At 35.0% G+C, this 25807-nt stretch overlaps 2 protein-coding genes across 2 annotated transcripts; one reads left to right on the forward strand and one right to left on the reverse strand.

The window, feature by feature from the left end:
* Positions 1 to 469: 469 nt before the first annotated feature.
* On the reverse strand, positions 470 to 19121 carry LOC110452633 (actin-3, muscle-specific-like). The gene is made up of 10 exons (XM_021501268.1): positions 18999 to 19121; positions 18416 to 18587; positions 17887 to 18126; positions 17475 to 17721; positions 17146 to 17337; positions 16959 to 17021; positions 2741 to 2962; positions 2412 to 2603; positions 2168 to 2287; positions 470 to 1875 (listed from the first exon to the last, which is right to left on the reverse strand). Exons 2-10 carry the CDS (start codon positions 18545 to 18547, stop codon positions 1670 to 1672), a joined length of 1614 nt encoding a protein of 537 aa, XP_021356943.1. The 5' UTR covers positions 18548 to 18587; positions 18999 to 19121; the 3' UTR covers positions 470 to 1669.
* On the forward strand, positions 6480 to 24552 carry LOC110452632 (actin, plasmodial isoform-like). The gene is made up of 10 exons (XM_021501267.1): positions 6480 to 6642; positions 7168 to 7342; positions 7628 to 7867; positions 8092 to 8338; positions 8519 to 8710; positions 8831 to 8893; positions 22582 to 22803; positions 22981 to 23172; positions 23294 to 23413; positions 23708 to 24552. The coding sequence occupies exons 2-10, from the start codon at positions 7211 to 7213 to the stop codon at positions 23911 to 23913; spliced, it is 1614 nt and encodes a 537-aa protein (XP_021356942.1). The 5' UTR covers positions 6480 to 6642; positions 7168 to 7210; the 3' UTR covers positions 23914 to 24552.
* Positions 24553 to 25807: the final 1255 nt, after the last annotated feature.

The raw sequence follows: 25807 nt of genomic DNA on the forward strand, positions 1-25807 counted from the left end.
TTACGGGGACTGATGATGACTGAATGAGGTATCCATGGATCTATCCAGCTAGATGCTGCTAGAATAGTTACTGGTCTCCGAGGAGGTACTAGTCATGAAATCATTTATAATGAAATTGGATGGAACACTCTTAAATAACGTAAAAAGGATCGGCAGCATATGCTCTTTTTTTAATAATTAACCATGTTTGTGCAAACTATCTGTTTGAAATTGTTTTAACTTTACGTAATAAGCAGGGAGGCTATGACTCTTCATGTCCGACGCCAACGTTAATGCATACTTCGACAGTTTCTTTCCTAGTACAATGTCGGGCAGGAATACACCTGGATGCAATTCAAAAACAACTTGTTCATCATGCCATGCCCCAAATTAAAGTTTTTCCGTGCGATACTAGAAAAAAAAATCATCACACACTCAGTAATAAATGTAATAACTTTATTATCAACAAATTATATACCTGTGTGTCATTATAAATATTATACACCATGACTTTAGATATACACTTAAAAAACATATCAACAAAACATTTAAAAATAAATAAATAAATCATCAATAGCATATGAGTATGTAGTATAAAAATGAACTTTATAATCACAAAATAATTTCAAGTATGAGGTACGTATGATTAAACGATTCACGCATACGAAATATGGAACATTGACATACATCCTAACATATCAATGTCAGTGAATATAGTCGAATATGGATGTGATGTGAATCAAGCTGTTTGTGAATAAACAATTCTAATAAAAGGAACAATCAATATTAAATAATAATGATTATCATAAATACTAAATATATAGTCCAACTTTCTATTAATTGTAAGCATTATTGACATGCTTAAAATGTTGAAATGCGTTTAAACAAATTTATAGTTCACGGAGAATATAATCTTAGGACACAATCACAATGCATTTCAGTCTACTTCAAATGCCTGTTCCGATGATATGTAAGTTATCGAGATGCAAAAGGTTGATCTATAACTTATACTGGTCTCCGTTTTAACAGTCTATTTATAAATCTGCAACTAAACGTTTATTATGTGATGTTAATCGAATGAGCAGTAGAAATGGCACGGAAAGTGACAGAAGTTAAGACTAAATACATTCACATTTATGAACCTAAATTAGTTGCTAAGCAATTTCAAAAGTTCTGTAACAACAGTAACACTTTATATCTGATAAATATTGCAATACTGTCGCAATTGAGTGAGAACCAATCCTTAAAACGATCTAACATCCATATCTTACACGAGATAAAAAAACACTTTACATACTGGCACCTCAGAAGATTTAAGATTACGTTTCAATGGTAAACCAAACAAAATATAAATCGCCAGAGGCCGTCCCTGACAAGGTACATTTTGGTCCCGATTTCATTGCCAGTTTATCTTAGACCATATTTTACCTTCGGTAAGTTACGGACTAGACCCCATGTTCAGTCTAGTAGGGACTACATTCCATTGTCAGAATATCAGGAACAATATTCCATTGAAGGACTATCAGGTACTACGTTACTTTGTCAGAGTATCAGGGACTACATTCCATTGTCAGAATATCAGGAACCAGACACTATTGTCAGCATTATCACGGGCAAGATTCCATTGTCAGAATATCACTGATATACAAGACACGTTGATATCATCTTAATCGCCATCTCCAAGTCAAGTCTAGAAACACTTCCTGTGAACAATTCCTGGTCCACATTCATCATATTCCTGTTTTGAGATCCACATCTGTTGGAATGTAGATAGAGATCCCAGGATAGATCCACCAATCCACACGGAATACTTTCTTTCCGGAGGTGCGATCACCTTAACTTTCATGTTGCTTGGTACGATTCCATCCAGTTCTTTCTTAAACCGGTCAGCCATACCTGAACCACAGGAAAGACATATTATCTTACTGACAAGATATAACTAAATATGCAGTGAAGTTGAATTAAGTTTCTGAAAAATTGAACATTGCAGCTTCTTTCTCTTATCAAATAAATAGTCTTTGTTGTAAAATACATTGAGGTCAATAAAGTGTCACATACTGAACCCATCAAATATAATACCTTAAGTACATCCTTCACTTCCTAATGAATAAGGATAGAAGTAGGAACGAAATGAATTCATCGTTAATTTTTTTTTCTTGTTAATAGCAATGTACATATTGTCACATACCTGGAAACATAGTACTTCCGCCAGACATGACGACATTGCTGTAGAGATCCCGTCGGATGTCAATATCACAAGCCATGACTGAGTTGTGCAGTAGCTCGTGGACTCCATTAGATTCCATTCCTGACAAAAAAAGATGGATAGGTAATGGCTGTTTGTTTAATCGATGAATTCAAAATCAAAGGGCCTTACACTCGCTTAAATAATTCATATTAAAAATAACAATGAAAACCAAATAGTTGCTTACCTATAAACCCTGGTTGGAAAAGAACTTCCGGACACCGAAATCGTTCGTTGCCAATGGTGACAATTCCACCATCCGGTAGTTCATACGACTTCTCTACTGTAGAAGACGTTGATGCTGACGTCATTTCACTCTCAAAGTCGAGAGCCACGTAGGACATCTTCTCCTTCATATCACGGACAATCTCCATTTCAGCTGCAATGGAAAATCATTTCCGTAAAATCGAATCCTTAAATGAAGGCCCGATAGTGTTTTGATAACGGAAGACAATTTCTTTTGCTTGAATATGTCAATAATTGAAAATATTAATTATTAATTAAATTCTGACTTACAAGAAGTTTTGAAGTTGTAACCTCTCTCGCGTAGGATCCTTTGGAGGTATGCTGTAAGGTCACGGCCTGCCAGGTCCACGCGTTTGATGGCGTGAGGGAGGGCGTAGCCCTCGTAGATAGGTACCACGTGTGACACGCCATCTCCGGCATCAAACACGATCCCCGTGGTCCGTCCGGAGGCGTACAGAGACAGCACAGCCTGTATCGCCACGTAGAAGGCGGGCGTGTTAAATGTCTCGAACATAATCTACAAAAGATATGATTGAGAGCAATATAAAAGATGGATTTCCTGTCTTTGATGGAAATATGACTTCTGTCAGATACATACATCATTCCGTTTCGTTTTGTTTTTCATTTTCGTTTTTGGTAAAAAATATATTTCTATTTATTCAAATATGTACCTGTATCATTTTTTCTCTGTTGGCCTTAGGATTTAGTGGCGCCTCTGTCAACATGACCGGATGTTCTTCGGGAGCCACACGGAGCTCGTTGTAGAAAGTGTGGTGCCAGATCTTCTCCATGTCGTCCCAGTTTGTGACGATGCCGTGTTCCACCGGATACTTTAGAGACAGAATTCCACGTTTGTTCTGAGCCTCGTCTCCGACATAACAGTCTTTTCCACCCATACCAGCCATGACCAACTGTTGAGGAAACAATATTTGTATTTGTTAAACATATAATTAAAGAAAAATCGTACATGGCACATGAAGGGAGTGTACATTAAAATATCAACACACATTTCCTTAAAACTGATATTTTGTCTGATGTAGATCTAGAAACAATATTGCACTTTATTGCTGTGTAATGAAGAGGAACTTTGGAAGAGGCCGAAATATTTGCAAACAAATTATACTGGATATTTAACTCTGCGGTTTGTTATAACATGTTATTTTGTATATAATGGTAGATTTTAGTTAACCACTCACATCATAACGAGGTCGTCCTGTAATGGCGGGGAAAACTGCACGTGGCGCATCATCTCCGGCAAATCCCGCCTTACACATTCCACTTCCGTTGTCAATGACAACAGCGGCGATCTCTTCTTCATATGTAGACATACTCTCTGGTATTGTAGTATTCCAAATGTTCTTTATTATCCTTAAATAAAGAAATGAACATATTAGTTCGGCGAATGATCTAAAATATTATATCACGTCTGACAGTAAAATTTGAGCAAAGATTGTATGATTAAAGCTGATGGACAAGTATCTACAATTTGAACCTGTTTTTTTTGAGAAAAAACATATGCTTTATTGAATGGTTTACGTTAAATGCAAAAAATAGAGGAAAATCCTCACCCCCGGAACTCAATACCGACAAGGAAAACAAAACAGTCGAAACAGTTCTCTTCGTCATTGTTACCAAAAAGAAGTTGTATTGTTATAACAAAGTTCTGTAATATTAATAAAAGAAAGCTTTCGTGATGGCTTAATCGATATTGTATATGGATTTTTGAACATACTTCGATAATAGACTGGTAATAACGTTGAAAACATACATCAGTTCTTACCCTGCTTTTTCTTTATATCAACTTTTCTCTTCGTTTGCTTTCTAGTAATGTTGCTATAACTGTTGTTTAAATCTTGTCGCTCTGACCTCTCTGGAATAGGAGTTTTTTGTGTGTCCTGTCGGATCTGTGGCTGATTCTGAGTCCCCATGGTCTCATAGCGTACTATATAGTAGTGTATCGTTACTTCTGAGAAATCTAACGAACTTTAATCTAGTTCGGTGAATATTCCATATAAGGTAGATAAACAATTAGTAATACTGTTGAATAATCTATATGTAGATATTACCATCGACTTATGAAACATAAACAGTATATGACTCACCTGACTAACACACTACGGCCGACAGTCTAAAAATAGACATTATACACGATTGGGTGTATTCCGACGACAGGTAAGCACAGGTGAGTCAATGGAACGGTCTATTTATAAAACTTCTGTTTCGGTCTATAAGGAACATGTATACACACACAATTGTTGAACTAAATACGGTTGCTACCGTATCAGACTGATACAGTAGCTAACTGGTGGTATATTTCATTGTAATGAATGCAGATAAACATATAAAACATTGCCACCGATAAGTTATTCTGATATTCACTTTTTAGTTCTGTGTTGAATTCTGTTCTCCCAAACAGTTGACGTTTGTAATTAAATATCTATATGTATTTCATTGCTGCCCTTCCCCCACAAAAAACTGAGAGAGAGAGAGAGAGAGAGAGAGAGAGAGAGAGAGAGAGAGAGAGAGAGAGAGAGAGAGAGAGAGAGAGAGAGAGAGAGAGAGACAGAGAGACGGATGTTTTTCAGTTGTTAAGTTCAGTGGGAAAATATTTTTAATGTGTGCAAAGCTTTATTTACTAGAATATAAGTAACACAAAACTAGCCATTTTGTCAAAACAGTTTCTATAGGTTACCCTAGACGCTACCAGATCGTATATTCTGCTCTCTCAAAGAAATAACAGGTATGTTTAAACGAGCTCGATGGATTGCGGGATACTTCATCGTGATACCAATGCTATTCATCTGGCTTTAATTGAGTTGAGTTGATTTTAGGTATTACATCATAAATTATTCTGTATGATCAGTGACTTATCCTTATTAATTTTCAATGTAGTGTAAAACTTCCCATTGGTTTAGATTAATTTGTAAGATATCATGTTTCTTGGTAAAACAATTATCATAACAGTACACATAGTTTACGAGCTGTATCTCAATATGAATGAAAGATATTTTTTATTATAGCAGAAGTATCCTACACTGAATTGATTTCATTCATAGCTATCTCACAAATGTGTTTCCTTAACTCCGATTTAAATGATTTTTTTCCCATTAACAACGAAATTAGTGTAGATAGATATTAATGTTTGTATGCTTCGCTGGCAGAGTTATGTCATCCGTGACGGTATTTGTAAACCTACCTGTATGTATGTCTGTGATACTTTGCAGGTTTGGTTCCGTAATTAAATACAATATTTTAGATTATTTATCTGATGTGAATCAAGCTGCATTTAATTCAGGTCCTGCATTTAAAACAAGGCTAATAGATACGGACGTTATACCACCACCGTTAAAGCATTCTTAATCAGGAAACTTTAGGAAACCACCCGAAATCAGCTGACTCAGGTGTATTTTTATTTTATATTTTTTCCACTGAATTAATTATTTCAATATTTAACCACTCAAATAGTGATGAAAACATATCTGTTTTGAAATGAAGAGCACATGTAAGGTACCACTATTGCGTATTTTCATGTTATTTAGGGGTTTTACTATCAGAAAAAAATATTGATGGTACAAGTGTCTGAACGGAAATGAGGGACAAATGTGAGATACCGATTTTGTATACGGATATTCAGTAGGCTAAAAAATAAATAAAACTCCAATTAAACTTTGTGTGTAGCAACTTTATTGAACTAAAAGATTATCAACAATTCTGATGTACATATGTTCCTTATAGACAGAAATAGACGTTTTATAAATAGAACGTTCAATTGTCTCACCTGTGCTTACCTGTAGTCGGAATACACCCTATAATGTCTATTTTTAGACTGTCGGCCGTAGTGTGTCGGTCAGGTTAGTCATACTGTTTATGTCGTTATTAGGTCGATAGCAAGTAATAGATAAATCAACAGTATTACTAATTGTTTATCTACCGTATATGGAAACTATTCACCGAACTAGATTAGAAGTTGGTCAGATTTCTCAGAAGTAGCGATACACTACTATATAGTACGCGGTGAGACCATCGGGATTCAGAATCGACCACAGATCCGACAGGAAAGACACAGAAGTACCACTTCTATTTCAGAGACGATTGAGCGACAAGTTTTAAACAACAGGGATAGCAACGTTACTAGAAGGCACACAGAGAAAAGCTGAGACAAAAAAAGCAAGGTAAGAGTTGTTGTAGTTTTTACCATCAAACAGTTGTGTGCATGTTTTCTGTAATGTAATTATCAACCCGTACTGAGAGTTGTTCAGAATTAGGTGTATGATATTTTTGAAGCTTTTATTACACGCCTGTTCAGATTTTATAAATGTAGATGTTATTGCTAGTTTCACAATGATGACGGACTGTAATATGCTTCACAATCACAGAAAACATTCATGATTTTTTCCTGTTCTGTTTCCTTTATTCCTGTTGTTTGTTTTTACTACATTAATATGAGCTCCAACCGTGTTTTATTTCTTAGTTGTAATTGAATTTCAAATGTGGTCGTTATTTTTCTATTTCACGTAAATAACATGAATATCAAATCAATTTCTATTTTTAAATCTTAAATCACATATGCCAGTTTATCGATATGTAAATCCTCGTCGATACGATTTATTTATAAGAGAGTCGAATCATTTCTGACTGACTCGATACATAATATTGTAAATTATTCAGAGAACTAATGTGAGTTTTATCTATTGTAGGATAACAGAAAAAAAAGTCTGGAATAATAAGATACCAGGAATTATGTCTACATTTGAAGAGGATGTCGCCGCTGTTGTCATTGACAACGGAAGTGGAATGTGTAAGGCGGGTTTTGCCGGAGATGATGCGCCACGTGCAGTTTTCCCCGCCATTACGGGACGACCTCGTTATGATGTGAGTGGTAATCTAGGTCATACATGTACCGTTATACATTTCATAATAAAAACATACAACAGTAGAATAACGATCATAATTTGCTTGCAAATGTTTCTGACTCAAGCAGATAAATGTTCCTTTTCATAACACAACAATCAAATGCCTTTTTGATTTAAGATTTACATCCTAATGTAAATACGTACACTCTCTAGCTGATACACTGTACGATATTATTTAATTATATTGTTTGACAAACACGATTTTCTTTACTTTTACGTTTGAAAAAATCTGATTACTCAATAGGCGGTTATGGTTGGTATGGGCGGCAAAGAGTGTTATGTCGGAGACGAGGCTCAAAACAAACGTGGGATTCTGTCTCTAAATTACCCGGTGGAACACGGTATCGTCACCAACTGGGACGACATGGAGAAGATCTGGCATCACACCTTCTATAACGAGCTGCGTGTGGCTCCCGAGGAACACCCAGTCATGTTGACAGAGGCGCCACTAAATCCTAAGGCCAACAGAGAAAAAATGATACAGGTAAATTATTGAAAAATAGAGCAAAAATGATACAGGTAAATAAGGGAAAACAAAGAAATAGAAAAAAATAGAAATAAATAAACCACAGCGTTAAAATATTATAAAACGAAACCAAACGATGTATGCATCTTTCAACAGTAATATTTTCAATAAGGAAATGTTAACATCATATTGTTTTCAATCATTGCATTTTGTCATATAACTCTCAATCATTTCATTTGTAGATCATGTTTGAGACATTTAACACGCCCGCCTTCTACGTGGCGATACAGGCTGTGCTGTCTTTGTACGCCTCCGGACGGACCACAGGCATCGTGTTTGATGCCGGGGATGGCGTGTCACACGTTGTACCTATATACGAGGGCTACTCCCTCCCTCACGCCATCAAACGTGTTGACCTGGCAGGTCGTGACCTCACAGCTTACCTCCAAAGGATCCTCCACGAGAGAGGATACAACTTCACAACCTCATGTAAGTCATTCGAATTATTTTCAATATTTTTTGTTTCTTTTACAACATTATTATTATTTACTATGATTAAGAATTTAACGTGTTATCGAAAATTGAAACATCATACGAAATAACAAGCAAAACAAATTTCAAAACAGATTTAAAGCGATTATCATACAAAAGTGTATTTTGTCATTGCAGCTGAAATGGAGATTGTTCGAGATATGAAGGAGAAGATGTCTTACGTCGCTCTCGACTTTGAGAGTGAAATGACGTCAGCATCAACGTCTTCTACAGTAGAGAAGTCGTATGAACTACCGGATGGTGGAATTGTCACCATTGGCAACGAAAGGTTTCGGTGTCCAGAGGTTCTCTTCCAACCAGGGTTAATAGGTAAGCGGCTTTTTTTATTATGTTTAATATGAATCATTGAAACGAAATCAAGCATTCTTCGTTGGTTTCAAATTCATCGATTAAACAAACAACTATTACCTGACGATCTTTTGTTGTCAGGAATGGAATCCAGTGGAGTTCACGAACAACTACACAACTCAGTCATGGCTTGTGATATCGACATCCGACGAGATCTCTACAGCAATGTCGTCATGTCCGGCGGAAGTACTATGTTTCCAGGTATGTAACAATATTTACATTGCTATCAACAACAACAAAATTTAACGATATCTTCATTTCGTTACTAGTTCTTGTATTATTAATATGGAAGTGGAATATTTGGCGACGGTATTGTATTTAATGGGTCCAGTATGTGACACTACATTAACTTCAAAGTATATAACAACAATGGGAGTTTTCTTATTTGAGAGAAAGCATCTGCAATATTCAATATTTCAAAAACTTAATTCAACTTCACTGCATATTTAGTTATATCTTATAAGTAAGTTAATATTTGTCTTTCCTGTGATTCAGGTATGGCTGACCGGTTTAAGAAAGAACTGGATGGAATCGTACCAAACAACATGAAAGTTAAGGTGATCGCACCTCCGGAGAGAAAGTATTCCGTGTGGATCGGTGGATCTATCCTGGGATCTCTATCTACATTCCAACAGATGTGGATCTCAAAACAGGAATATGATGAATGTGGACCAGGAATTGTTCACAGGAAATGTTTCTAGACTTAACATGGAAAGATACCATCAATACTCTTTTAATATCTGTGATATACTGCAAATTGGATAATGAACGTGATTCACTGATATTATTCCATGATTTATTGAACATTGAATCTGGTGCTATGTAAACTGACAATGGAATCTGCTGCGCGATATATTGGCATCAGGATAGGTACAAAAATTATTATTTACAAATATTGTGTTGAATAGAATCATCAACATTTACATGATGTGTGTATAATTATCGTTGAAAAACGAAATTGTGTTGAAACTGTTGCATCTGTTGTTAAACTAAGCTATTTCTGATTGACGTAAGTTGGTTTGTTTAATAAGGTACAGTTTTGTTTTGTACCGTGTTCAACTCAAGAAAGAGTGAAAAAATTACGATGCTTTTTAAAGTTTTATATAAGTTCATTAACGGTGTATAAAGTTTGCCACATTTGTAAAAGCTCATAATACATTCAATTCACGTTAAACATGTTCACGGATATGTTATGATATTATTTATATATATGTTTATGATAATGTACATTAGATTCCTAGATTTTGTTGGATACATACGAAAGGATGTACTTTTTACTTGTTTTTTTTATTAAATGTGTCTTTATATTTTATATTTTGTTGATAATAAAATTGTTACAATGCTTTCTGTTTTATTATATTTCTCTCGAAAAGATGTATGGTCGAAAGGATTGGATACTTGGTTAGGACTATATAAAGTAGATCCACACTCCTGTCTGTGACGTCACTGTCCAGAACATGGCTGTATTACAGCATCAGATGCATCTTTAACCTCATACAATCATTATCTATTGATGAACACATAATGTGCAAATAATTAATCTGGTTCGCTTTTTATATATTACGTAATTTTACATTGTCTGGAAAATTCACACAAATAATTTTGTCTTTCCGAGAAATTTAATTATTACACATTACTATTTTATATGTCTAATTTTAGTTTTTATTGATAGTATTATAATTTTGTGCTTAATATGCTTTTAGAATGTGTTCCGATTTATTTCCGTTCAAGAAAATCTAGTCTGAATGGTTCTAGATACCTTAGATCGAAAACCAATTTGGATTATCATGTGTAAAATAGTCATAGGATAAAAAAAACCCGATATGCATTGACTACTTCTTAATTAATTGATTGCAATGTATAATGATCACTTTCATATCTCTAATCGGTGCGGACTAAATAATGTTCATATATATAAATTACAAAATTCGAACCATTTAAAATTATTACCGCCACGTGAAATAACAAAACATGGATGAATAGAACGATAGAGTTAAAGTAAGTTAAAAAGGATAGGAAAGTTAAAACCAGGAACTCGGCTTTTTATTAGCAATTTATTGAATTGTCAGAAATAACGTTGACAAATAACAACAACCTTTAAATGGAACGTTTCTTCCTCGAAACCTCTTACTACCATTCTTAGTTACCATTATATCAGGGTTACAGTCGTTTTGTAATTCACTTTTTACTCCAAAAGTGGAATTAATAGTGTGCGGGTGTTGCATAACTCAGAAAATGTTGTGATCATTCTTAAGCATCCTTTTCCAAAGAATTCTTCTTTTATCAGATCATTTGATTCTTCCACCCATTACATTGCCTTACCTCATACCAAAAAATAAACAATCTCTTGTTATTTTATTATGAAAGGTTTCTTTTCCAAGACAGGCGTGCACTTATTTGGAGCATATAATTTTTTGAAAAACACGACAAGGGCTGGATAAAATTCAAGATGAAAATGTCTTTGTTGAGTGCAGTGACATTGTTTTTCAACTGGCAACATTCTTATCGTAATTAAATATGACCATATAATGGTGGACTTGAGTTAGTATGAGGTTGAATTATTGAAGACGTTACACCACGGACTGGTAACAAGAACCTAGACAAATCCTTTAACTTTAATTTTCAAATAAATAGACGATGTGCTGTGCTTAAATAACAAGACATTGATTGACCACGCCGATCGTGTATACCTGACAGAAAATGAAATGAATGACACCACAGACTTTTTTTTAAATCAGCCACTTTCCTCAGTCTATATTTACTACCTATCTAACAGGAAGGTCTACTTCTATGCTGTATGATAAGCGAGAATATTTCTATTTTCCGGTCATGCATTTTCACTTTCTTGAGGGTGCTTACACGTCACAGTTGATTTGGTATTAAAGGACTTGCTTTGAATATCATGATTTCGCTTAACACAATGCAGATTTCGACTGCTGACGGACAATTTCCATGACCGGTTTTAATGATTAAGCAGATTCGGAACAATTTCGACTGTATTTTTGCAATCTCAACGTCAACAGCCTCTTTTCGATATTTTGCCCAAAATCCAGTTCAAATTGCCAGTTTGTTGCCGATTTGATATCCTTGTATAGCTTTTGTCTACAAAGGTATGGTTGAAATATCATATTTGATCATTATAAAATAAAAAAATAAACCTCCTCCTGTGGGAAATATAACCACTCAAAACTGCTTTCCAAGGATCCAAACAATGTAATGAAAAGGAAATAAAAACTAATTGAAAACATATGAAAATTACATGTATAAAAAGCCTACTTATACATCAGATCAAACTATTGTTTTTAATAAAGCATCAAGCAAATATTTGTAATTTACCTGTTGAGGTAAAAGTATTATACAACGAGTAATATCATGTGTTAATGGTATTTTATTTTCATTAGTTTAATCCTATGAATATGCATAATTCTGATAGATGCTGACGGCACTTAGATTTTTTAAAGTGTATATAATGAAATTAACGAGAAATGAGAAATATTGCCCTACTAATTATAACTTCATTTCACATAACACACCTTTTGACTATATTTTATTCCCCAATGAGGATGGATTAAGTCAACTGTAAATACACGACAATAAGCGTATTACTGTTTAAAGTTTTAAAGCAGAAGATATAATGGTAGTTGTTGCCCCTTAACAACTAACATCGTACACATACCAAGAGATACTATAGACACAATAGCAAAGTATTTAGTCCCTTGTCATGTGTAAATTTATACATATTGTCAAAACATATTTGAAGACGATTGTAGCTTTGTAATAATTTTATTTGTTACAAAACGGATGATATAAAGATATATAAAATAAAACATCAAACTTACTGAAACATCCTTTCCTTTATATCAACGAAAATTCCTTGAGTTTAATTTAAAAACACTATCAACATTAATGCGAAATAATACATGAAACATGTAGTAAGCATTGTACACTTTAATATTATTAACAATGAATACAAAACATCTAAGAAGTTGCTATATATCTCTGTCGGAAGTATATGCTACACAAAATCGACTTTGAGTGATACATATACACAAAACCTGAAATGCGGTGATAATTCCATACAAAATATTTATGATTAATTTTTTTTTTTCAGCATACCTTGGATAATAAATATGCCATTGTCAAAAAATATCATAAAGTTCCCACCCATATCAGTATGTCATAGACTACATTTCACTGCCATGTCAGCGTACGACCAAAACGATTCCACTTTCAGTTCACAGCGGACCAGATCCCAGTGTCAATATATCACAGACCATATCCTATTGTCAGTATATCACATACCAGAATCCAATTGTCAGTATATATCACGGATTCTTTTATTATTATATCAAAGTTATACAAAGAGTATTGATGTCATCTTAACCACAATCTCCATAACAAGACTAGAAACAAAGAATCGCGGAACAATTCCTGTCATCAGTTTATCACAGACAAGATCCCATTGTCAGTATATCACGGAGATTCCATCATCAGTATATAACATGTTAGATTCCATTGTCAGTATATCACAGAGAAGATATCTTTGTCAGGATATAACAGAAAAGTTTCCACTGTCAGTATATTACAGGGGGACTTTCTATTGTCAGTATATCACAGGGGACTGTCCATTGTCAGTATATCACGGAGATTCCATCATCAGTATATAACATGTTAGATTCCATTGTCAGTATATCACAGAGAAGATACCTTTGTCAGGATATCACAGAAAAGTTTCCACTGTCAGTATATTACAGGGGGACTTTCTATTGTCAGTATATCACAGGGGACTGTCCATTGTCTGTATATCACAGGGGACTGTCCATTGTCAGTATATCACAGGGGACATTCCATTGTGGGCCTATCACAAAGAATATTCGATCGTCAGTATATCACAGGGGAGATTCCACTGTGGGCATATCACAAAGAATATTCGATCGTCAGTATATCACAGGGGACTGTCCATTGTCAGTATATCACAGGGGACTGTCCATTGTCAGTATATCACAGAGGACATTCCATTGTCAGTCTATCATAAGTGGACATTTCATTGTCAGTATATCACAGGGGAGATTCCATTGTGGGCATATCACAAAGAATATTCGATCCTCAGTATATCACAGGGGAGATTCCATTGTGGGCATATCACAAAGAATATTCGATCGTCAGTATAACACAGGGGAGATTCTGTTGTCAGTATATCACAAAAAATATTCGATCGTCATTATATCACAGGGGATATTCCATTGTGGGCATATCACAAAGAATATTCGATCGTCAGTATATCACAGGGGAGACTCTGTTGTCAGTAAATCACAGGGGAGATTCTGTTGTCAGTATATCACAGGGGAGATTTCATTGTGGGCATGTCACAAAGAATATTCGATCGTTAGTATATCACAGGGGAGATTCTGTTGTCAGTATATCACAGGGGAGACTCTGTTGTCAGTAAATCACAGGGGAGATTCTGTTGTCAGTATATCACAGGGGGGATTTCATTGTGGGCATGTCACAAAGAATGTTCGATCGTTAGTATATCACAGGGGAGATTCTGTTGTCAGTATATCACAGGGGAGATTCCATTATGGGCATGTCACAAAGAATATTCGATCGTTAGTATATCACAGGGGAGATTATGTTGTCAGTATATCACAGGGGAGATTCTGTTGTCAGTATATCACAGGGGAGATTCTGTTGTCAGTTTATCACAGGGGAGATTCTGTTGTAAGTATTTCACAGAGAATATTCGATTGCCAGTGTATCACAAGGGATATTCCATTTGGAAGTCATCGAATTTTCAGAAATGACGTTACAAGCTATATAAAAAGCTACTTTTGATTAATAAAAATGATGAATATATCTACCTCATAGTATCGACTTTCCTCTTGGACAGAAAGAATTTGAAATGAAGACGACGCGACAAAAAGAAGAACTAAAAAGACATAAAAAAATGGCCAATGTACAATGAGTTACATTTTATAATATCACAGGAACTGATGACCTGCACTTTCCGACAAATGTTTTCAGATCAGATATTTGTTTTATAGGCATTATTTCAATTGGAAGTATTTATTTCCTTTTGTGATGTAAAGGTTAATTTTTGTTATTATCCTCATTAATGTTAGCCATGTTTTTATGTCACTATCCCGGTTCTCATTTTGAGGACGTGCTTTTATTTGGCTTTGACCTAGATTTATATGGCGGTGTCTGAACATAATTGTCGCAATACTGAATTCAAGTTATCTACAAAACAGTCATTAGTGATAACATCATACACTTCGTAATAACTGTAATAACTTTATTATCAGCAAATTATATTTAACAAACTTAATTGTATATACATGTGTGTCATTATAAATATAATACATCATGAGTTTATATATACGCTTATCTAAAATATAAACAAAACATAAAAAAGAAAACACCAAAATTATTGAGGTAATTTAAGTTTCCAACATACAAAATAGATAAATAAATAAATAATCAATAGCATATAAATATGTAATATAAAAATGAACTTAATTATCACAAAGTAATTTCAAGTATGAGGTATGATTAAACGATTCACGAATACAAAATATGGGACATTGATATACATCCTAACATATCATTGTCACTGAACTGTGTCGAATGTGGATGTGAATCAAGCAGTTTGTGAATATGAAATTTATTTATAAACGGAACAATCAATTTTTAACAATAATGATAACATAAAGATATATTCCAACGTTTCTGTTAATTTTAAGCATTATTGACATGCTAAAAATGTTGAAATGCAATTAAATTATCGAGATGCAAAAGGTTGATCTATAAATTATACTGGTCTCGGTTTAAACGGCTACAACTACACGTTATTTTATTATTAATCGAATAAGCATTATAAACGGCATGGTAAGTACTAGAGGTTACACTAAACTATATTAAGTGCTATGCAAGTTCAGAAATTCCTTGATAACAGTTATACGTTATATCTAATACATATTGCAATACCGTCGAAAATAGGTGAGAACCAACCTTTAAAACGTTCAAAAATTATGTTTCTGTAAATATGACAATCATAATGTAGTTTAGGCAGTATATTCAATCGCTTTCACAGGATTTAAGATTAAAGTTTCAAACGAAAACCATACACAATATAAACCCGCCAGAGGCTGACACTGGCAAGTTATATTTTGGTCCAGATTTCATTGCCAGTTTATCACAGACCATATTCTACCTTATGTAAATTACGGACTAGACCACATGTTCAATCTATTAGGGACTATATTACATTGTCAGAATATCAGGAACCAGATTCCAATGTCAGAATATCAGGAACTAAATTCCATTGTAGGAATATCAGGTACTACATTCCATTGTCAGAAATCAGGAACCAGGCACTATTGTCAGAATATCAGTAACCAGGCACAATTGTCAGAATATCAGGAACCAGGCACTATTGTAAGAATATCAGGGACCAGATACCATTGACAGAGTACCAGGGACCAGATACCATTGTCAGCGTATCAGGGACCAGATATTGACAGAATATCAGGAACCAAACACTGTTGGCACAAAATCTTGGCACAAAATCGGGGACAAGATTCCATTGTCAGAATATCAGGAACCAGACACTATTGTCAGCATATCACGGGTAAGATTCCATTGTCAGAATATCACAGACATACAAGACACGTTGATATCATCTTAATCGCCATCTCCAAGTCAAGTCTAGAAACACTTCCTGTGAACAATTCCTGGTCCACATTCATCATATTCCTGTTTTGAGATCCACATCTGTTGGAATGTAGATAGAGATCCCAGGATAGATCCACCAATCCACACGGAATACTTTCTCTCCGGAGGTGCGATCACCTTGACTTTCATGTTGTTTGGTACGATTCCATCCAGTTCTTTCTTAAACCGGTCAGCCATACCTGAATCACAGGAAAGACATATTATCTAACTGATAAGATATAACTGAATATGCAGTGAAGTTGAATTATTTTTTTATAAAACACATTGAGGTTAATGAAGTGTCACATATTGAACCTATCAAATATAATACCGTCAGTACATCCTTCACTTCCTAATGAATAACGATAGAAGTAGGACCGAAATGAAGATATCGTTAAATTTTGTTGTTGTTAATAGCAATGTAAATATTGTTACATACCTGGAAACATAGTACTTCCGCCGGACATGACGACATTGCTGTAGAGCTCTCGTCGGATGTCGATATCACAAGCCATGACTGAGTTGTGTAGTTGCTCGACGACTCCATTAGATTCCATTCCTGACAACAAAAGGTGGCTAGGTAATGGCTGTTTGTTTAATCGATGAATTCAAAATCAAAGGGCCTTCAACTCGCTTAAATAATTCATATTAAAAATAACAATGAAAAACAAAGAGTTGCTTACCTATAAACCCTGGTTGGAAAAGAACTTCCGGACATCGAAATCGTTCGTTGCCAATGGTGACAATTCCACCATCCGGTAGTTCATACGACTTCTCTACTGTAGAAGACGTTGATGCTGACGTCATTTCACTCTCAAAGTCGAGAGCCACGTATGACATCTTCTCCTTCATATCACGGACAATCTCCATTTCAGCTGCAATGAAAAAACATTTCCGTAAAATCGAATCCTAAAATGAAGGCCCGATAGTGTTTTGATAATGGAAGACAATTTCTTTTGCTTGAATATGTCAATAATTGAAAATATTTATTATTAATTAAATTCTGACTTACAAGAAGTTTTGAAGTTGTAACCTCTCTCGCGTAGGATCCTTTGGAGGTATGCTGTGAGGTCACGGCCTGCCAGGTCCACGCGTTTGATGGCGTGAGGGAGGGCGTAGCCCTCGTAGATAGGTACCACGTGTGACACGCCATCCCCGGCATCAAACACGATGCCCGTGGTCCGTCCGGAGGCGTACAGAGACAGCACAGCCTGTATCGCCACGTAGAAGGCGGGCGTGTTAAATGTCTCGAACATTATCTACAAAAGATATGATTGAGAGCAATATGAAAGATGGATTTCCTGTCTTTGATGGAAATATGACTTCTGTTAGATGCATACATCATTCCGTTTCGTTTTGTTTTTCATTTTCGTTTTTGTTATTTTTTCACGCTTTGGTAAAAAACTATTTGTATTTATATGTACCTGTATCATTTTTTCTCTGTTGGCCTTAGGATTTAGTGGCGCCTCTGTCAACATGACCGGATGTTCTTCGGGAGCCACACGGAGCTCGTTGTAGAAAGTGTGGTGCCAGATCTTCTCCATGTCGTCCCAGTTGGTGACGATGCCGTGTTCCACCGGGTACTTTAGAGACAGAATCCCACGTTTGTTCTGAGCCTCGTCTCCAACATAACAGTCTTTTCCACCCATACCAGCCATGACCAACTGTTGAGGAAACAATTTTTGTATTTGTGAAACATATTATTAAAGAAAAATCGTACATGGCACATGAAGGGAGTGTACATTAAGATATCAACACACATTTCCTTAAAACTGATATTTTGTTTTTGATGTAGATCTAGAAACAATAATGCACTTATGGGCGTGTAATGAAAAGGAACTTTGGAAGAGTCAGAAATATTTGCAAACAAATTATACTGGATATTTAACTCTGCTGTTTGTTATCATAATATGTTATTTTGTATATAATGGTAGATTTTAGTTAACCACTCACATCATAACGAGGTCGTCCTGTAATGGCGGGGAAAACTGCACGTGGCGCATCATCTCCGGCAAATCCCGCCTTACACATTCCACTTCCGTTGTCAATGACAACAGCGGCGATCTCTTCTTCATATGTAGACATAATTTCTGGTATTGTAGTATTCCAAATGTTCTTTATTATCCTTAAATAAAGAAATAGACATATTAGTTCGGCGAATGATCTAAAATATTATATCACGTCTGACAGTAAAATTTGAGCAAAGATTGTATGATTAAAGCTTATCGACAAGGATCTACAATTTGAAGCTGATTTATTGAGAAAAAAACATATGCTTTATTGAATGGTTTACGTTAAATGCAAAAATAGAGGAAAATACTCACGCCCGGAACTTAATACCGACAAGGAAAACAAAACAGTCGAAACATTTCTCTTCGTCATTGTTACCAATAAGAAGTTGTATATTTATAACAAAGTTCTGTAATATTAATAAAAGAAAGCTTTCGTGATGGCTTAATCGATATCGTATATGGGTTTTTGAACATACTTCGATAATAGACTGGTAATAACGTTGAAAAAGTACATCAGTTCTTACCTTGCTTTTTCTTTATATCAACTTTTCTCTTCGTTTGCTTTCTAGTAATGTTGCTATAACTGTAGTTTAAATCTTGTCGCTCTGACCTCTCTGGAATAGGAGTTGTACTTCAGTGTGTCCTGTCGGATCTGTGGTCGATTCTGAGTCCCCATGGTCTCACAGCGTACTATATAGTAGTGTATCGCTACTTCTGAGAAATCTGACCAACTTCTAATCTAGTTCGGTGAATATATTCCATATAAGGTAGATAAAATATTAGTAATACTGTCGAATTATCAATATGTAGATATTACCATCGACTTATGAAACATAAACAAAATATCTATATGACTCACCTGACAAACACAATACGGCCGACAGTCTAAAAATAGACATTATACACGATTGGGTGTATTCCGACGACAAGTAAGCACAGGTGAACGTGGAACGTTCTATTTATAAAACTTCTGTGTCGGTCTATAAGGAAAATGTCAAACCGATACAGTAGCTAACTGGTGGTATATTTCATTGTAATAAATGCAGATATACATATAAAAAGTTGGCACAGATAAGTTATTCTAATATTCACTCTTTATTTCTGTGTTGAATTCTGTTCTCCCAAACAGTTGACGTTTGTAATTAAATATCTATATGTATTTCAATGCTGCCCCTCTCCCGCAAAAAAAAAGACCGAGAGAGAGAGAGAGAGAGAGAGAGAGAGAGAGAGAGAGAGAGAGAGAGAGAGAGAGAGAGAGAGATGTTTTTCTTTTTATGTTCAGTGGGAAATTTTTTTTAGAGTGTCTAAAGCCTTTTTTATTAGAATATGAGCAACATAAAATTTGCCATTTGTCAAAACAGTTACTAGTGGTTACTCTAGACGCCTACCAGATCGTATATTCTGCTCTCTAAAAGATATAACAAGTATGTTAAACGAGCTCGATGGATTGCGTGATACCTCATCGTAATACCGATGTTATTCATCTGGCTTTAATTCCATTGAGTTGATTTTAGGTATAACATCATAAATTATTCTGTATGATGAGTGACTTATCCTTATCAATAATTTTTAGTGTAGTGTAAAACAAAACTTCCCATTGGTTTAGATTAATTTGTAAGATATTATGTTTCATGGTAAAACAATTATCATAACAGTACACATAGTTTACGAGCTGTAACTCTATATGAATGAAACATGCTTTTATTATAGCAGAAGTATCCTACACTGAAGTGATTTCATTCATAGCTATCTCACAAATGTGTTACCTAAACTCCGATTTAAATGTTATTGTATGCATCTTCTTCAAAAAATATTTAAAGTATAGCTGGCAGGGTTATGTCCTCCGTGACGGTATTTGTTAACCTGCCTGTTTGTATGTCTGTGATACTTTGCAAGTTTTGTTCCGTAATTAAATACAATATTTTAGATTATTTATCTCATGTCAATCAAGCTGCATTTAATTCAGGTTTTGCGTTTCAAACAAGGCAAATATATAATTATACCACCACAGTCAAAGCAAATTTAACCTGGAAACTTCAGGAAACCACCCAAAATCAGCTGGCTCAGATGTATTTTTATGTTTTATGCGAAAACATAAATAAAATTCCAATCAAAGTTTTCGTGTAGCAACTTTATTGAATTAAAAGATAATTAACAATTTTGATGTACATATGTTCCTTATAGACAGAAATAGACGTTTTATAAATAGAACGTTCAATTGACTCACCTGTGCTTACCTGTAGTCGGAATACACCCTATAATGTCTATTTTTAGACTGTCGGCCGTAGTGTGTCGTTCAGGTTAGTCATACTGTTTATGTCGTTATTAGGTCGATGACAGGTAACACATATAGATATATCGACAGTATTACTAATTGTTTATATACCTTATATAAAAACTATTTACCGAACTAGATTAGAAGTTGGTCAGATTTCTCAGAAGTAGCGATACACTACTATATAGTACGCTGTGAGACCATCGGGATTCAGAATCGACCACAGATCCGACAAGAGAGACACAGAAGTACACCTCCTAATTTATAGACGATTGAGCAACATGTTTTAAACAACAGGGATAGCAACCTTTCTAGAAGACACACAGTGAGAAGCTGAGACTAAGAAAGGTAAGAATTGTTGTAGTTATTTTTATCTTCAAACATATTGTGGGTGTTTTCTGTAATATAATAATCAACACGTACTAAGGGATTTTCAAAATTCTATTCATCTATTCAAATTTTAAAATGTATATTTTGCTTCTCGTTTCCCAATGTTGATGGTAACTGTAATAAGCTTAACAAGGACAATTACTAACCACATGCTACATATTTATTTTATTCAAACAGAAAACATTCATGATATTTTCCTTTTTATCTGTTATTTCCTTCATTCCTGTTGTTTCGTTTTTTACGTTAATATGGTATGGGTTCCGAATGTGTTGTTTTTCCTTGTCGTTATTCAGGATTGAATGTGTTGCTTAATTTTCTCTTTCACGTAAAAACGTAAATATATAAACAATTTCTATTTTAAAACAAATAAACTAGTTTGTCGAATTGTAAATCCTCGTCGATAAGATTAATTCATTAGATAGTCGAACCTTTTCTGGCACGTGATATAATATTGTAAATCTTACGGAAAACTAATGTTAGTTTCATCTATTGTAGGATAACAGAAAAAAGTCTGGAATAATAAGATACCAGGAATTATGTGTACATTTGAAGAAGATGTCGCCGCTGTTGTCATTGACAACGGAAGTGGAATGTGTAAGGCGGGTTTTGCCGGAGATGATGCGCCACGTGCAGTTTTTCCCGCCATTACGGGACGACCACGTTATGATGTGAGTGGAAAACTAGGATATACCTGTACCGTTATACATTTCATAATAAAAACATACAACAGAAGAATAACGATCATAATTTGCTTGCAAATGTTTCTGACTCAAGCAGATAAATGTTCCTTTTCATAACCCAACAATCAAATGCTTTTTTTATTTAAGATTTACATCCTACTGTAAATACGTACACTCTCTAGCTGATACACTGTACGATATTATTTAATTATATTGTTTGACAAACACGATTTTCTTTACTTTTACGTTTGAAAAAATCTGATTACTCAATAGGCGGTTATGGTTGGTATGGGCGGCAAAGAATGTTATGTCGGAGACGAGGCTCAGAACAAACGTGGGATTCTGTCTCTAAAGTATCCAGTGGAACACGGCATCGTCACCAACTGGGACGACATGGAGAAGATCTGGCACCACAGCTTCTATAACGAGCTTCGTGTGGCTCCCGAGGAACATCCGGTCATGTTGACCGAGGCGCCAATAAATCCTAAGGCCAACAGAGAAAAAATGATACAGGTAAATTATTGAAAAATAGAGCAAAAATGATACAGGTAAATAAGTGGAAAAAAAGAAATAGGAAAAAATAGAAATAAATAAACCACAGCGTTAAAATATTACAAAACGAAACCAAACGATGGATGCATCTAACAAAAGTCATATTTCCAATAAGGAAATGTTTACATCATATTGTTTTCAATCATTGCATTTTGTCATATAACTCTCAATCATTTCTTTTGTAGATCATGTTTGAGACATTTAACACGCCCGCCTTCTACGTGGCGATACAGGCTGTGCTGTCTTTGTACGCCTCCGGACGGACCACGGGCATCGTGTTTGATGCCGGGGATGGCGTGTCACACGTTGTACCTATATACGAGGGCTACTCTCTCCCTCACGCCATCAAACGTGTTGACCTGGCAGGTCGTGACCTCACAGCTTACCTCCAAAGGATCCTCCACGAGAGAGGATACAACTTTACAACCTCATGTAAGTCATTCAAATTATTCTTCATTATTTTATTTCTTTTACATCATTATTATTATTTATTATGATTAAGGATTTAACGTTATCGAAAATTGAAACATCTTACGAAATAACAAGCAAAACAAATTTCAAAACAGATTTAAAGCAATTATCATACAAAAGGGTATTTTGTCATTGCAGCTGAAATGGAGATTGTTCGAGATATGAAGGAGACGATGTCTTACGTCGCTCTCGACTTTGAGAGTGAGATGACGTCAGCATCAACGTCTTCTACAGTAGAGAAATCGTATGAACTACCGGATGGTGGAATTGTCACCATTGGCAACGAAAGGTTTCGGTGTCCAGAGGTTCTCTTCCAACCAGGGTTAATAGGTAAGCGGCTTTTTTTTATTATGTTTAATATGAATCATTGAAACGAAATCAAGCATTCTTCGTTGGTTTCAAATTCATCGATTAAACAAACAACTATTACCTGACGATCTTTTGTTGTCAGGAATGGAATCCAGTGGAGTTCACGAACAACTACACAACTCAGTCATGGCTTTTGGTATCGACATCCGACGAGATCTCTACAGCAATGTCGTCATGTCCGGCGGAAGTACTATGTTTCCAGGTATGTAACAATATTTACATTGCTATTAACAACAACAAAATTTAACGATATCTTCATTTCGTTATTAGTTCTTGTATTATTAATATGGAAGTGGAATATCTGGCGACGGTATTGTATTTGATGGTTCCAGTATGTGACACTACATTAACTTCAAAGTATATAACAACAATGGAAGTTTTGTTATTTGAGAGAAAGCATCTGCAATATTCAATATTTCAAAAACTTAATTCAACTTCACTGCATATTCAGTTATATCTTATAAGTTAGATAATATTTGTCTTTCCTCTGATTCAGGTATGGCTGACCGGTTTAAGAAAGAACTGGATGGAATCGTACCAAACAACATGAAAGTTAAGGTGATCGCACCTCCGGAGAGAAAGTATTCCGTGTGGATCGGTGGATCTATCCTGGGATCTCTATCTACATTCCAACAGATGTGGATCTCAAAACAGGAATATGATGAATGTGGACCAGGAATTGTTCACAGGAAATGTTTCTAGACTTAACATGGAAAGATGCCATCAATACTCTTTTAATATCTGTGATATACTGCAAATTGGATAATGAACGTGATTCACTGGTATTATTCCATGATTTATTGAACATTGAATCTGGTGCTATGTAAACTGACAATGGAATCTGCTGCGCGATATATTGGCATCAGGATAGGTACAAAAATGATTATTTACAAATATTGTGTTGAATAGAATCATCAACATTTACATGATGTGTGTATAATTATCGTTGAAAAACGAAATTGTGTTGAAACTGTTGCATCTGTTGTTAAACTAAGCTATTTCTGATTGACGTAAGTTGGTTTGTTTAATAAGGTACAGTTTTGTTTTGTACCGTGTTCAACTCAAGAAAGAGTGAAAAAATTACGATGCTTTTTAAAGTTTTATATAAGTTCATTAACGGTGTATAAAGTTTGCCACATTTGTAAAAGCTCATAATACATTCAATTCACGTTAAACGTGTTCACGAGTATGTTATGATATTATTTATATATATGTTTATGTTAATGTACATTAGATTCCTAGATTGTGTTGGATACATACGAAAGGATGTACTTTTTACTCGTTTTTTATTAAATGTTTCTTTATATTTTATATTTTGTTGATAATAAAATTATTACAAAGCTTTCTGTTTTATTATATTTCTCTCGAAAAGATGTACGCTCGAAAGGATTGAATACTTGGTTAGGACTATATAAAGTAGATCCACACTCCTGTGACGTCACTGTCCAGAACATGGCTGTATTACACCATCAAGTTAAAACTAGGAACTCGCCTTTTTATCAGGAATTTATTGAATTGTCAGAAATAACGTTGATAAATAACAACAACCTTTAAATGATACGCTTATTCCTCGAAACCTCTTACAACTATTCTTAGTTACCATTATATCAGGGTTACAGTCGTTTTGTTTTGCTGTAGAGCTCTCGTCAGATGTCGATATCACAAGCCATGACCGAGTTTTGCAGATGCTCGTGGATTCCGTTAACTTCCATTCCTATAGACATATGACGGTGTTGATTATTGATGTTGGATTGAACGATTGATTCGAAAGGAAATCCATATTTAACTTTAAATGTATAATATTTAACAGTATAACAAAGGCAACCATTACCTATGAGAGCTGGTTGGAATAGAACCTCCGGACACCGAAACATTTCGTTGCCAATGGTGACAACTCTACCGTCTGGTAGTTCGTACGACTTTCGAAGACGTAGATGCTGATGTCATTTCTCTGTCAAAGTCTAGAGCCACGTAGAACATTTTCTCCTTAATGTCACGGATAATTTCCATCTCAGCTGTCAAAACACAATATACTTCTGTAGTTATTATGGTCTTGATTCAGTTAGGATCAAGCTTTGTAAAAAAAACTTCATATACTTCCTCATGCTTGTATCGTTTTGGAAAGTAATTGGTGTAGAACGATTGGATAAGGTTATCACTAACCTCATAACGTGGTCGACCCGTAATGGCAGGAAAAACTGCACGTGGCGCATCATCTACAGCAAATCATGCCTTGCACATTCCACTTCCGTTGTCAATGACAACAGGAGCAATAACGTCTACCAATGTAGACATGATTTCTGGTTTATTTACTACTCTGTTTACCTGCATCACAAGAAGAAACTGAAATTATTTATCGGAGAAAGGTAAAGGTATATCGCATTTGCCGGAAAAAAATTAATGAACTAAACTGTGTTTTTATTGAATATTTGAAAGGAAAACATGGTCTTACTGTTGTTTCTTTTGCTGTGTCCCCTTATTATAACGTTACCGGGAATAAACACACACACAATGACACTGATGCGATATTCGCGCATATTACAATAGTAACTATATATAATTTAAACCACGACAATAATTTGGTATCAAATAGGTG

Source organism: Mizuhopecten yessoensis, unplaced genomic scaffold (assembly GCF_002113885.1).
Source record: "Mizuhopecten yessoensis strain PY_sf001 unplaced genomic scaffold, ASM211388v2 scaffold6779, whole genome shotgun sequence".
Lineage (NCBI taxonomy): Eukaryota > Metazoa > Mollusca > Bivalvia > Pectinida > Pectinidae > Mizuhopecten > Mizuhopecten yessoensis.

What these genes read in the sequence shown, in the direction of transcription:
- LOC110452632 (XM_021501267.1), top strand. Translation starts at nt 7,211, where the DNA reads ATGTCTACATTTGAAGAGGATGTCGCCGCTGTTGTCATTGACAACGGA. An exon ending in ATACAACTTCACAACCTCAT is followed by an intron (nt 8,339 to 8,518) that starts GTAAGTCATTCG and finishes TTGTCATTGCAG; the next exon opens with CTGAAATGGAGATTGTTCGA. An exon ending in CTTCCAACCAGGGTTAATAG is followed by an intron (nt 23,173 to 23,293) that starts GTAAGCGGCTTT and finishes TTTTGTTGTCAG; the next exon opens with GAATGGAATCCAGTGGAGTT.
- LOC110452633 (XM_021501268.1), bottom strand. Translation starts at nt 18,547, where the DNA reads ATGTCTACATATGAAGAAGAGATCGCCGCTGTTGTCATTGACAACGGA. An exon ending in TTACAACTTCAAAACTTCTT is followed by an intron (nt 17,338 to 17,474) that starts GTAAGTCAGAAT and finishes TTTTCATTGCAG; the next exon opens with CTGAAATGGAGATTGTCCGT. An exon ending in CATGGCTTGTGATATCGACA is followed by an intron (nt 2,963 to 16,958) that starts TCCGACGAGAGC and finishes CATTTAACACGC; the next exon opens with CCGCCTTCTACGTGGCGATA.